The 13,341-nt window shown below is 43.0% G+C and overlaps 1 protein-coding gene across 1 annotated transcript in view; it reads right to left on the bottom strand.

The window, feature by feature from the left end:
• Positions 1-13,045, bottom strand: part of LOC147135721 (transmembrane protein 132D-like) — a 30,878-nt gene extending 17,833 nt beyond the window's left edge. The window contains exons 1-3 of the mRNA XM_086054212.1: positions 12,768-13,045; positions 10,313-11,186; positions 3,393-3,539 (exon numbers count right to left, since the gene is read on the bottom strand). Of these exons, the coding sequence (XP_085910338.1) occupies positions 3,393-3,539; positions 10,313-11,186; positions 12,768-12,837 (1,091 nt within the window). The 5' untranslated portion in view covers positions 12,838-13,045. The remainder of the gene's footprint in view (positions 1-3,392; positions 3,540-10,312; positions 11,187-12,767) is intronic.
• Between the last annotated feature and the right edge of the window lie 296 nt (positions 13,046-13,341).

Below are 13,341 nucleotides of genomic sequence, written 5' to 3'. Positions count from 1 at the left end.
TTTACCTAATCGCTATCGTAAAATAACGTTTGAACGTTGCTTATGTAATATTCAATTTTCTGACATCGCTTATGTTCAATTTGTAAATCTGTATTCATTTCGATCCGTTAGTAATCTGCAGTGCTTTTTTGCTCGGCAAAGTTTTTGCAGCATTTTGTGGTTCTTCATAAATTTGAGTGATCATAAATTGGGGCACGATAACCCTATGACCTCACAAGAATGAGGCCGCTGACACTGCTATTTTTGGGGTTCAATAGAATAAATAGGAATAAAAAATAAAAACATTTAAAAAACACAAATATTAGTTAGCTCCAAGCACTGCTTTGCCACAGCATCAACACACACCCGAGACCTGTCTGCGGTCTTGTTTTCCTCGACATTTAAAATGCAGGTGAAAACATTCAAAAGACGTTTGCACCCCTTTTGTTTACTCGGTAGAGAGACGAGAAAATATTGTAAATAAAAGAAGTGCAAATGACTGAGGAAAAACAAACTTAGGAGCAAGCAAGAGCGCCATTAAAAAAAAAAAAAAAAAAAAAAAAAAAAACCTGCATTGGGGAACGAGGTGAGTGTGAGGAGAGATGATTTCGTCAGCTGCTCTGGCCTCCTTAATGCCGAAAAAAGTAAACATCAGGATGGAAATGTTTGAAACGCTCTTTGAACTGAAATGTAAGGTGACAAAAGCTCTCTGCATAGTCACAAATTGGGATTTTAGTTGTAAGGAAGGACAACCAAACCAACAGTATTCATGCCACCAGCTTTTCACAAACTTATTTTGGGCATCGGCTCCGCGGTTCCAAATCATCTACGCTCTTTAGAATTCAACACACACATCAAAGTTTGTGAGCTCTAAAAGTTTTCTATCCAACTCCTCACTGAATTTCTTTTGCTTCTCTACAGTGAGACACACTCACTTCTCGTCAACCCATTATTTGTTTTTTATCCAATGCCTGATTTTTTTTTTTGCTTTCAGGAAGCCATTTGGAATCGTGGAGAGCAAGTCTGCCCCACAGTTATGAGTTGCGGGGGGTTCGAACCTTGTCCATCGGTGTGAATGTGAGTCTGGACGGTTAGTTGTCTAGGAGCCCTGCGATTGGCTGGCGACCAATCCGGAGGGGGGGGGGGGGGTGTACCCTGCTTGTTGGGCTAATTTTAATTTGAGTCTTTTAAAGCACAATGCTCGAAATAAGCGATCCCGCATCACTGCTAGCAAGTCGAATTCCCATTTTGCGCCTCATCAAAACACATCGAATAGCAAAACGGAGAATTGCAGACTTTGACATTTTTCTGAAGATTGAACCACAGAGACGATCCCGAAAAGCTCGTCACCTTACACGGGAGAAGTCGGAGGTTGGGGCACGCTCGCTGCTATTTACACCGCACCGGTAGCAAGAAACAAGCTTCAGATGGCTAGCTAGTGCGGCTATACAGGTTGCGGAGTTGCTATTAAGTCGATCACCACCTCCACGGCGGTGAATAAGACACACTTCTGTCAGGTTATCGTTCTCACGAAGGGATTACGAGGAACGATGGAGAAGTAATGCTAATTGCTAAGATAATTTAAGATTGACTTGTATCCGTTTATCGCCAGAATTAAGTGCTTGGGTGATGGGGTACACATTTTACAGAAATCTGAAGCATCCAGAACTGAAACCAAAAATGAATTACGTTCCGTAAGCGCATACGTCAGAGAAGTGACTTATAAGCTAAAAAGTATTATAATATAAAATATTGATAATATTGTTAATAATATTTGTTTGTTTGTTTTGTTTTCCGAAATGGAGTCCTTCTGAGTTTTGATTTTAATTTTCGAGGTCAGCACAATAAATGTTCTCAAAATTACATACGTTTACCGATTGGCTAAATGTGGGCTATGTCGATTAAAAGAAGAAAACAGGAATTGAAATGGTTTCAGTATAAGATGTGGCGTCACAACAAAAAATGTGAAACATCAAAGAGGGTCAAAATGCTTTTTACATGAAAGCAGATGAAAAGCACCCCGAAAATCAAAGTAAAAACTATAAATAATGTAATGGTATAATCACAACCAGTGCTGTATCTAACAACCAATCGAAGTAAAAATATGTTTTATACACCCAAAAGCTTCAGAAGCGCTAGTACACTGTCTACCTATCTCCTTTCAATCGCGCTTATCCTCATTTAGGGTCCCGGTTAGCTAGAAACTGGACTCCGGCCGGCTTTGCGCGAGGGGCGGGATACACCCTGCACTGGTCGCCAGCCAATCGTAGAGCACGTAAAGACGAACAACAATTCACACTCGCATTCACGCCAATAGACAATTTAGTCTTCAATCAATCCAACATGCACGTTTTTTAGATGGCGCTAACTCCACACTCGCCCAAGATTCAAAGCCCGAACCTCAGAACCGTCTTTGAGTCAGACGTACCCAACCGTTAGTCCTCTGAGCAAGACATTTGTTATATTTGTAGCGCCAGCTTTTAACATCAATGCCGGCGTGTTCTACAAAAATAACCCAAAACTGTAAATCCGCTGGTGTTGATGGATGAGGTTAAACGAGTCAACATCTGTGACAGTTTTAGCACCACTCAAGTGAAATATGTTTGGCGTGCAAGCGGCTCGTAGCATTTCACATTCATCACTAATACCACGTCGTATCTGCGAAGGCTTTTTAACGAGGTGATGTATATTTTTCTTTGAATCGGTGAAAATGACACAGGCAGATTTAGCGGTAGCTGCTTTTCTGAAACCGGTCGGACTGTCTGCGCCAGTAAGTGTGTGTGGGATTGGGAAAGAGAAACATAGAAGGAGGGGGTTTTGCCCCTTTTTCCTGGAAATCCCTCTATTGAGGGGGATGTCAAACCGTCTGTCATATCGCTTCAGAATCCAGTGTGTGTGTATGTGTGTGCGACGGGATGGGAGGGAGGCTTGCCCTGGCGAGCCCGGTGCATGGGACACAACTTGGAATATCTCTCCTTTCTAATCCCCCGCTTCTGAACGTGCAAGCGCTTAAGCCTGGATAACGGAGCCGTGATTATGGATGATTACGGATAAGTGGGTCGGGCCGGACGGCGGGTGGTCGCTCGGTCGCTCGGTCGCTCGCTTTGCCAGGGCGGGAGGTTGCTGGGCAGAGACGCACGTTGTGAAGCATTCGGCGCCAGTGCGAACACACAGCGTCGCTATTCATCGTCGTTAGCTATCAAGCTAATGAAATCAGAGGCAATTGAGCAGCAGGTGCCGTCGCGTTTGAGAGGAATCTTCGAAATTCTTCGAGAGATCCCGTATCCCCTTGCATGCGTTGATTACGTTTTCCCCCTCAATATTCTCAAAGCGCTTGTCCTGGTTTGTAGTCAAACCTTCAACCGTGACTTTATGCCGTATGTGACGATGTAATCCAAATGTAGTTTACTGACCTCTTCGCTGTGACTGCAACCTTCCTCCGACAAACAACAGAGACCGTGTTGGGGATGACGACTCTGCCGGGCTCCGACTTGACATCCCACAGCGTCGGGTCACTGGGCCGCACGGTGTTGAACGACAAACCCGGCTTGACTGTCGCCCTACAGTAAACAAATACACCTGCTTAGAATGGGAAAGTCGTTGTTTTCTTGTCTGAAGGCTCTACTTTTCTGCCATGACATTTGAACCGCAGAGTTGGACTTGGGCAATAAACAACACGAATGCCTTCCATCTGTCAACATGTCAAGGTGGCGTTGAAACACACATTTTGGGGCTCACCTAAAAGCAAAGGGAAATGATTTAAAAAGCATCGAGTGGTATTCATGTCCACAGTTGTATAATCAAGGTTTCTCCATCTTCTCTAAATGCACTCCTGGCAGTCCCCGCAACTCAATCCAGTAAAAAAAAAAAAAAAAAACACCTTTGGGATTTGATGGTACGGCAAAATACACAAATCTGTGAAAAAGACAAATGTGCAATAATTGTCACCATGCGAATATGAAGAATATTTGTAGCCACTTGAAGCATATGTAGCGCAAAATCTCACCGGTCCTGAAGGCGAATGGAGGCCTCGCACCAAAACGATGTATCGTTCCAATAATGCGCCATATCTGGCCATGATTAGCTGAGTGTGAAGTTTTACCAAAAACTATGGTGTTAATCACAATTAAATAAGGATTTAACCAAAAGCAGCCATTTAGTTTTTTCCCACAAACGGACAGTTAGGTATGGTTTTATTTCCCCCTCGTGTTTTATCAATCACGTTAAGCTTGATGTGGCGAGAAACCAACAAACAGATGAGTCGCAAGCTGCGGGCAGACTGAGAATTAGCATTAATTAGCATGAATTTTGGTTGGCCCCTGGAGACGTAGGAATTAAACAGATTCAGAGACATGACGCGGCACTGACAACACTTTTGATGACTAATGTGAATGGAAGCAAACGTCGCGGGAGGGTCCAACTGACGCCTGAGTTCGTAGAGCAATCAGGCCTCCGTCTGGCTGTTACATCACAACAGTCTTGATGCATCATGATGAATTGATCATAGCACGGGCCTTTGAGCCATATGCGCTCAAGTGATTTGGGAAGGCATGAAATGATTCCGATCCAAAGTTATCACGTGTCAAGTCGCGCGTCAATTGTCTCGGAAAACAAGCCAATTTCCTCATGGCGTGGATCCCGGGGAAGAGCTGGAATTGTTCCGCGGGGAGCCGAGGGCAGCTCACTCGAGCTCCACGACGTCGGATGGAATCGTTTGGAAAAATATCGGCTCCAACAAACAATTGCATTGCGCTTTCAAACTGTCACTTGATGACGAAGGTTCTCTTGCCAACAGCTGACACTGAAATGATGCCTGTTTTCCAAACCCTGCTTTAATTCACAATCGTTTTTTTTTTCTCTCTCTCTCTGTCAAACATTTTACTCAATATCCATGTAGATGTTGGCTGTCGGAAGAGATCTTTTTTTATCTTTCTGTAGTGGCCTGAAAGTGTTCCATATTCTGATTCTGTAGAACACAAACAACACTTGTGTTGGACTGAAATGAGAATTTTTGGGAACAGGAACCAATGACGAGAATCAGTTCCACCAAGTAAAGAGAGGACATCGCATCGGATCGAAATTCAATATTTTTGGGGGGCTCGGGTTGACCTCTTTTAGTAATTGCCTGCTGTAAAACCTTTTGCTATCAAGTCGCATACTCGGTTCTTGTATTTGTGTAGCAATAACGTGCCTGCGTTTGCAATTCTGGCCCTCTAGATACGAACTGCAAAAGCAGAGTGCACTGTATAATCGACACGCAGAACGTTTTGCAATCAAACAGTCAAAAGGAGAACAATCAATTAGCAGAGGGGCTGGGTCAAGGTCACAGACAAACTACAGTAAGTAAGCATTGAAATGGACGAACAAACGCTGACATTTCAAGCGACACCGGATGAGGGCTGGAATCAATTTGCGGATCAATATGCAGTACAGGCATAGGGAAAAGCTCTTAGAATATGACATATAATACGGAATATATACACTCTAAAAAATGTTCACTATTCACTATTTGGGTCAATTTGACCCAACTTTCTGAGGTTGTTTTTGCAGAATACAAATCAAAAATGGGTAGTTTTGTACAAAACAACCCCAAAAAATTGGACTGCTCTGTACAAAACAACGCAAGGTGGGTCAAATTGACCCAATTATTGTATCGGTCCATTTTTGACCCAAAATTGTGTTATTTATAACCAAACTGTTTTTAGAGTGAATATGCTGCTTTAAGCATACAGATTACCAATTAATTAAATTCAACATTTTTTTTTTTTTAAATCATCTGATGAATGTAATGAAATATCACATTAATATAATTTTTTTTGGAACAGTGCCTTTGGAACAGTTGGACCATCAAAGTTTTGTCACTTCTCCAAAACTACTCAGATTCTTTAACGAGTCACTTATATAACTGATATAATGCCCCAAAGGTGTGTGAGAAGATATATCCAGCGATCAAGCCCTCACTGTTTTATTAGATTCAAATTACGGCTTGGAGTCTGTTTGCCTATTTGCCACCTGGAGCTCATGAAAAGCACCTTGAGGAGTTTTGAAATGCATTGTACTATTTTCCCACAATGTTTTTTACCACTGCGTTCACTTCCATTTGAAATGGATCACGACCTTTGACGTTATCGGAATCTCCTTTATGGACTTCCTTAACCAATCCAAATCAACGTTTTCCCACCTTTAGGGCATACCCGATCATTTGTATCGTTTAAATTTAACTTTTCAATCTTGAGGATTCAAAATGGCTCGATAACAAATTGCACTGAAAGTTTCTGGCTGTCACCGGATGCTAGCAAAACATCGTAAGGTTTATACAAACATTGCACAAAACTCCGATACTAAACTGTAGATCGCTCGGATAGCTTGTACGATTACTTCCATAATCCAAATGGTAGCTAAATTACACCGAAATAAATTTCTGTTGAATTTACTCCATTTTATTTCTTCAAGTGGCTGCACGAAATATAATCGTCTGGATCCAGATCTTTTTTTTGTGCAACCACTTGTCGAAATAAAAGTGAGTAAATTTAACACACCGTTTGAGTTACAAATAACACAATATTGGGTCAAAAAGGATCAATCCACTACTTGGTTCAAAAACAACTGCAAAAATGGGTAGTTTTGAACAAAACAACCCCAAAAACTGGGCTGTTTTGTACAAAACAACGCAAGAAGGTGGATCAAATTGACCCAATTTTTGGATTGGTCCGTTTTTTTGTTTTTTTTTACCCCAAACGGTGTTATTTTTTAACCCAACTGTTTTTAGAATGAACAGCACAAAATTGTAGCAGTTCGTTTCTACCAATGGAGACATGAGGCCGATGTGCGGTGGAAAGAGAATATTCAGGGAATTGCTTCGTGCATGGCTGCAGAATGTACGTGAATGTGTTATTTTTTTTTAACCCTACTGTTTTTACAGCGACCGTTTTTGTCCTAAACCCATGCTAACGAAATGAGTGATGTCCAGCGCCTAACAGGTGGATGTGAACATGCATGAAATCGCACATATAACACGCACACAGATGCACCCCGCTTAATCCTCACAGTCGGTTCAAATCATGGCTCGCCTTAAGGGTTAACCTCTTGATTCATTTTCAATCAGGGCCATAGATAATCTGGCCAAGTCCCGCTGGAGAGGACTCAATCTTCGGCCAAAGACATGAAGTAGAAGCGGGGATTTCTCGCAGGACCCATCAATCACTTTGCCAAGCTCCTCAGAGCGAGCCTTCACTCGGACTTAAGTGTGGGACTCTGGGCCAATCTCATTCTGGATGTGGCACTAGGTCAGACACACAAGGACTTGAAAGCACTGCCCCGTACGGAGGAACTCCACTTGTACGGTCAATAAGTAGGATTTTCAAGAGGGATTTCAGGTGAAGAGGATAAAATTCCAAATAGTCACAGGAATGAACTTTTTTTAAAAAAGGCAGATTTAAGCTTTGGGGGTCAGCTCGGCTTCACCCAATCGTATTCATGTCATTTAATGGCGGGGCGCTGAGCCGCATCAGGTCACTGGGTCAGTGTGTTTGTGTTGGGTCAGCCCGATGCAGGGGACGGTCATCGGGATGGACGCGAGTGCGGCTTTAACTTCGTTTTCCATGGATTAATACGCATGTCTTCGCACGTCGCTCCATTTTCCCGCAGATTATGTTCGGTGCGTTTGCGGCGTGATGTGACGGATTAGATCCTACATGAACACAGCTGAGCGAAGAGGGACGCTAGAAAAGCGCGATGCCGAGCGTTCGAATAAGAAGTCGGCGCAGCGGCGCGCATCAGGAGGCAGCCGGCAGAAACTTTGAACGGATTGCATTCTGTGTTTTTATTCTACATTACCTTCACTTTTACCCAAAGGCTCGGGAAAGATGTTTGTTTTTTCCTGCGCCGCCAAACCAGATACATTATTCATGGAGTCAAATACCCGGAGAAATCGCTCGGATGTTGGCGGGATGTCGAGATATGAAAACCAGTGAATCATTTGCCAATTATGTCCGCGCTTGTGGAAGAGTGCTCTCCACAACTCCGCCCGCTAACTGAGACATTAGCCAGGATCAAACATGTCAGTAATTTATGAAGGCGGTGTACGTGGCAGGCGCGGTGGCACTCATGTCAAGCCCCGTCGGCATTTAAATGCCTTAAGTAACCATTTAAATGCATGGAGTCCGTCATTCCCTCGTGATGACGCTCGCATCGGCCGTACGTCCTGGTGATCCAACATGATTTCGTATCCGACTTGGAAAACACTGCAGGACAAATCCCTCTTGCCTAATTGTTTTTTATTATCAGGCCATATAAGTGCCTTAGTGTAAGATCCTTTTTCACTTTATGCTGTTAGTGCTGTCACACGATTAAAAAAATTTAACTAATTAATCGCAAACATTTCCATAATTAATCGCGATTAATCATATTTTCCAACTACTATTTTTTTACGAAGCTTGGAACCCATATTTACTTGAGTAAAACCTTGGAATTAATGTGGGGAAAAAAAAAACTATTTTTCGATTCAAAGACTGTTCTAATAGCTTTCTTTGATTCTTGAATACGATTCTTTTCCTGTAAAATACAACAGTTGAAAGATACACCAAAGACGTACAACAAATATGGTATTTGAATTTGGCTTTGCAAATGTGCATATTATTTTGGATTCCTCCAATAAGCCGTCGAGAAACTTTTTAAAGCAAAACTACGTAAAGGTTTGTCCTTGTGACTCTCTTCTAAGTTTGGCTGCACAGTGGGCAGAGGTCAGCTGCTACAGGAAGTAAATAAAACTGAGTTAACTGAGTTAATTTTAAATTAATCTCCATAGTATAGTTAATGCTTTAACTTTGACAGCCGTAATATATATATATATATATATATTTCTATGCCGCTTGTTCTCCACGGTGAGCTGAACGTAAACGGAACTTTGGCTCATTTTTTTGGTGGGTGCTCATTGATATCTCAATTAAAGGTTAGCTGAAAGATAATGGCAAAAAATATCGTGCAAATAAAGCAAAAGTAGAGTCTGTGCCTTGACCAAGGTCTCGTTACATTTTGTGTCTTTACAAGGAGCTCTTCAAAATAATATAATAGTGTGTTCCTTGGTGAAATCAACAGAATTTTTTTTTTGCCAGATAACTTTACAAGGGTGAGGTATTTGAAAAATAAATTTGAAGCTATGTGTTTTGGGTTTTTTTTTAGTTTGGTAGCAAGCAAGCAACTTCCTGGTTGAGGTGCGTGAGGGGTTACCAAAGGACAGTTTCTCTCTCTTCATGCTGGAAGGACGCGTCTAGACTAGATCTCAATCGTGTTTTCTCTCTTGGCAGATGCACAATCCTTTGTGGAAGTTAATATAGCTGTTTTTGCTTAATCCTATTAACCAAAAACGAAGTAACTCATCAACAAACACACATGGCAGAGATATCAACGTGTGTCTGCTCAAACCTTACGGAGTAAAAATTAATTGAAAAGTGGAATTAAGGCGTTGAAATTTTGACAAGTAACGTTCTTCCTATCTGGACAACCCATGAAAATGTTGACATAGCATTCTGATTAATATTGCGTTTGTGGAATATGAGGAATCCACCCGTTTTTAGCTAGCTCAGGGAGCGGCCATTTTGTCACTTCTGTCGACTGAAGATGACATCGAAGTTGCTCAGGGCTGAGATAACGACCAATCATGGCTCAGCTTCAGAAAACAGGTGAGCTGTGATTGGTCGTTCCCTGAGCCCTGAGCAGTTGTGATGTCATTTTCAGTCGATAGAAGAGACAAAATGGCCGCCTCCAGAGATGGCTAAAAAGCGCTAGATTTTGCTTAATTCGTATTCCGCAAATGCAATATTAATCAGAATGCCGTGTTTCAACTCGTTTGTGGAAGATGAGAAATCCACCCGTTTTTAGCTAGCTCAGGGGGTGGCCATTTTGTCACTTCTGTTGACTGAAGATGACATCGAAGTTGCTCAGGGCTCAGATAACGACCAATCATGACTCAGCTTCAGAAAAAAAAACAGGCGAGCTGTGATTGGTCGTTCCCTGAGCCCTGAGTAGTTGCGATGTCATTTTCAGTCGACAGACGTGACAAAATGGCCGCCCCTGAGATGGCTAAAAACAGGTGGATTTTGCTAATTAACTCATATTTCATATTAATCATATCGCCTTTAATTACGAGACATCATCAAAGCAAACCAATGACAATGGCTGCAACCAAATGTCCGTTTTCACCAGAATGATCAAGACTGCAAAATGTGAGTTTTTGAGCACGAGAAAGCCCTCAAAAAGGCTGGGCTTCTAATCACACCACAAAACAAAAAAACTCAATCACCGTCCTAAGAAAGCGATCAAATATGCGTCTTACCTAAGTGTGAAACTCTCCAAAGCTGAAGTACTTGCCAGGAAGACGTAAAAAGTCACAACATCATCAGACTTGAGGGGCTTGGAGGTCGTCTGGATGACCAAGGCACCTCCTAATCTCAGACGAAAAAAGGTCACATTCCCGGGTGGCGTTTTGAGCAGGCTAACACTTCCTATCCTTCTCAAGGGCGTTCCAGACCCTTCCTGGAGCCCCGCCCTCCCAACTCCCACTCGTTGCAGGCTATCCTGCGGCGTGCACTGGCCGGTCTGCTCCATCCGACTTTGGAAGTAGATCTCCACGAGATTGCCCTGAAGCCCCTTTACAGCTTCGGGTCCCCCCGCCTCTTTGCTGGAGCCGCCGGGTCGAGTGGCCGGACTGAACCAGGCCGCTTCGGGCTTCAGCTGCGCCACGCAGAAACCATCCGGCGATACCAGGCATGCCCCGCGGACTTCCCTCGTCCCCCAGAAGGCGTAGGCCGTCACGCAGTGAGCTCCATCCTCCGTCTTTTCCCGACTTCCGGCAACTTGGCGGGGCATGTGGAAGAGGATCTTGACGGCCGGGGACGAGGAACGCACCTGGCGGCCTAAAATGACCGGCACGATCCTGCGCCCGGTGAGGAGCAGCTCCGGCGGAATGGGGGCGTCCACACTGAGCGGACCATACGAGGCATTTAGAGCTGGTCGGAGTAAACCAGGTCCTGGATCAGTGATGAGGAAAGTCTGCGTGTGAGCCTTCAGGCTGGAGTTGCCCTGTGGCACAGGACTGTCCTGCCTCAGAAGCACGTGATCAGCATTAAGGACCTGAAATCTGACTGCGGGATAAACCGGTAGTGGGGTGGAGGTCTCGGTTTCTTTTGGGATCTGCTGGCTTTCAACATCTATTGGGAGGAAGACAAAGAGGAGAGTAGAAGATTTTAAGGTCACTGATGGGTAGCGATGGATTCGTCTGACTTTGATGCGGGCGACGTGGGTTTAATTTCCACTTAGTGACGTTGTGAATGTCGGAGCGAATGGTTGTTTGTGTCTATACGTGCTCTGCGACTGACTGGTGACCAGTCCAGGGTGTAATCCGCCTTTTGCTCCCAAGTCAGATGGGATAGGCCCCAGATCGCCGGAACAGGATAAGCGGTATACAAAATGGATTGATAGAAAGAAGTGTTTAAAGTGGAAATCAACCTAAATGTTTTTGTTTTTTTTTCAAGAATGTATTCTATGCGGGTCCACAAGTTGAAACACGGCATTCTGATTAATATTGCGTTTGCGGAATATGAATTAAGCAAAATCTAGCCCTTTTCAGCCATATCTGGAGGCGGCCATTTTGTCTCTTCTGTCGACCGAAAATGACATCACAACTGCTCAGGGCTCGGGGAACGACCAATCACAGCTCACCTGCTTTCTGAAGCTCAGCCATGATTGGTCGTTATCTCAGCCCCGAGCCACTTCGATGTCATCTTCAGTCGACAGAAGTGACAAAATGGCCGCCCCCTGAGCTAGCTAAAAACAGGTGGATTTCTCATATTCCACAAACGCAATATTAATCAGAATGCTATGTCAAAATTTTCATGGGTTGTCCAGATAGGAAGAACGTTACTTGTCAAAATTTCAGCTTCAGAAAACAGGTGAGCTGCGATTGGTCGTTACCTGAGCCGTTGTGATGTTTTTTTGTTGTTTTTTTTACATATATACTTTAATGATATTTCAGTATCGCAATACGTATCGGATCGCAACCCAAGTATCAGGATCCGTATCGGATTGAGCAAAAGTTTATCGTCCCAGCCCTGATAACTATCATTTGTATCCTATTGTACAATTTACGATTTAAAATGAACGCTGATCATCCCAAATCAATGCAAGAAGAGTTTTGCTAGTACGCAAGTAGAGAGGTTTCACTTTAGAGCATTTTAGCCGCATGAGTGACAAAAAAACAAAAATAACAGCGCCACACAAAAGTATTGTAAGACTGTCTTTGTCAATTGTTGATGTAATCACAGCGCCGTCATACCCGCCGTCCCACTTACGACATTTGCGACGGCAAGATTGCTCACAAATAGAGAATTTGATTTACAAATTGATTTTGTTTGGTAACTTTTGCGAATCATCTTTGCAAACTCAAACAAATAGAAATGCTACGAATCTATTCCAGTGCCCTGAAAAGTACCAACAATTATTTTGAATGCGGAAAAAAAAAAAAAAAAAAAAAAAATCGCTCTTTAAAACACACAGAGTTATAATATAATTTAATAGAATCTAAAGAATGATAATCCAGTGGGCTTTGTGCTGCAATTTCAATCTTCTTAAAAGATGGAGAAATAGATGGAATGCTTTGGGCCTCACATCACTTCCACTTAGAGGCGAAAATCATTAGCCTTTTATCGAACAATGACCCTTTTTTTTTTTGTTTTCTTCCAACGGGATGATGATTACTTCATGCAAATACAATTCACATATAAATGACTTACCCTTTGTTACGGCAGTAAGCACGGCAACCGTCACCACCGGACGCATGAAACGGAGGACAAAGTTGAGCATCTTGTCAAGGGAATCCCTGGTTTGCGGTAGAGGGGAAAAAAAAAAAAAAAAAAAGAAAAAATCAGAAAATGAGATTTATATATACTGGTAGTTTCCTTTCGTTGTAACCCAAAAAATCCCCCGAATCATTCTCTTGTTGAATGGTGGGTGGGGGGAAAAAAAAAAAAAGACGCGGGAGAAAGAAGTGAGGTTGCACCACCCTGGCTGGCACGGCAGGACAGCGCCAGGCAAGACTATTCCCATGGCCGAAATCAGTAAACATGTGCAGTGTCAGATTAACTACCACGTGGGTAGGGGAAGAGCTGCGAGCAAATTAAATGCACACGAGGTCAAAGGGATCAGTGGTTTCTCTGCGAGTCACTTTAAATTTGATCTAACAAATGATAACATGATTCCACGCCAGGGGTTGAATTCACATGAGACCGTTATTGCTTCCACTCGTTTATTACTATTTTATTACTATGTTATTACATTTCTCAGTCATATAAAACTGCAATGACTCCC

The sequence above is a fragment of the Filicampus tigris genome, chromosome 15 (assembly GCF_054856515.1).
Source record: "Filicampus tigris isolate MCC_2025a chromosome 15, RoL_Ftig_1.0, whole genome shotgun sequence".
In the NCBI taxonomy this organism is placed as follows: domain Eukaryota; kingdom Metazoa; phylum Chordata; class Actinopteri; order Syngnathiformes; family Syngnathidae; genus Filicampus; species Filicampus tigris.
The sequence above is the reverse complement of the archived record's forward strand: the minus strand, read 5'-3'. Positions and strand labels throughout refer to the sequence as shown.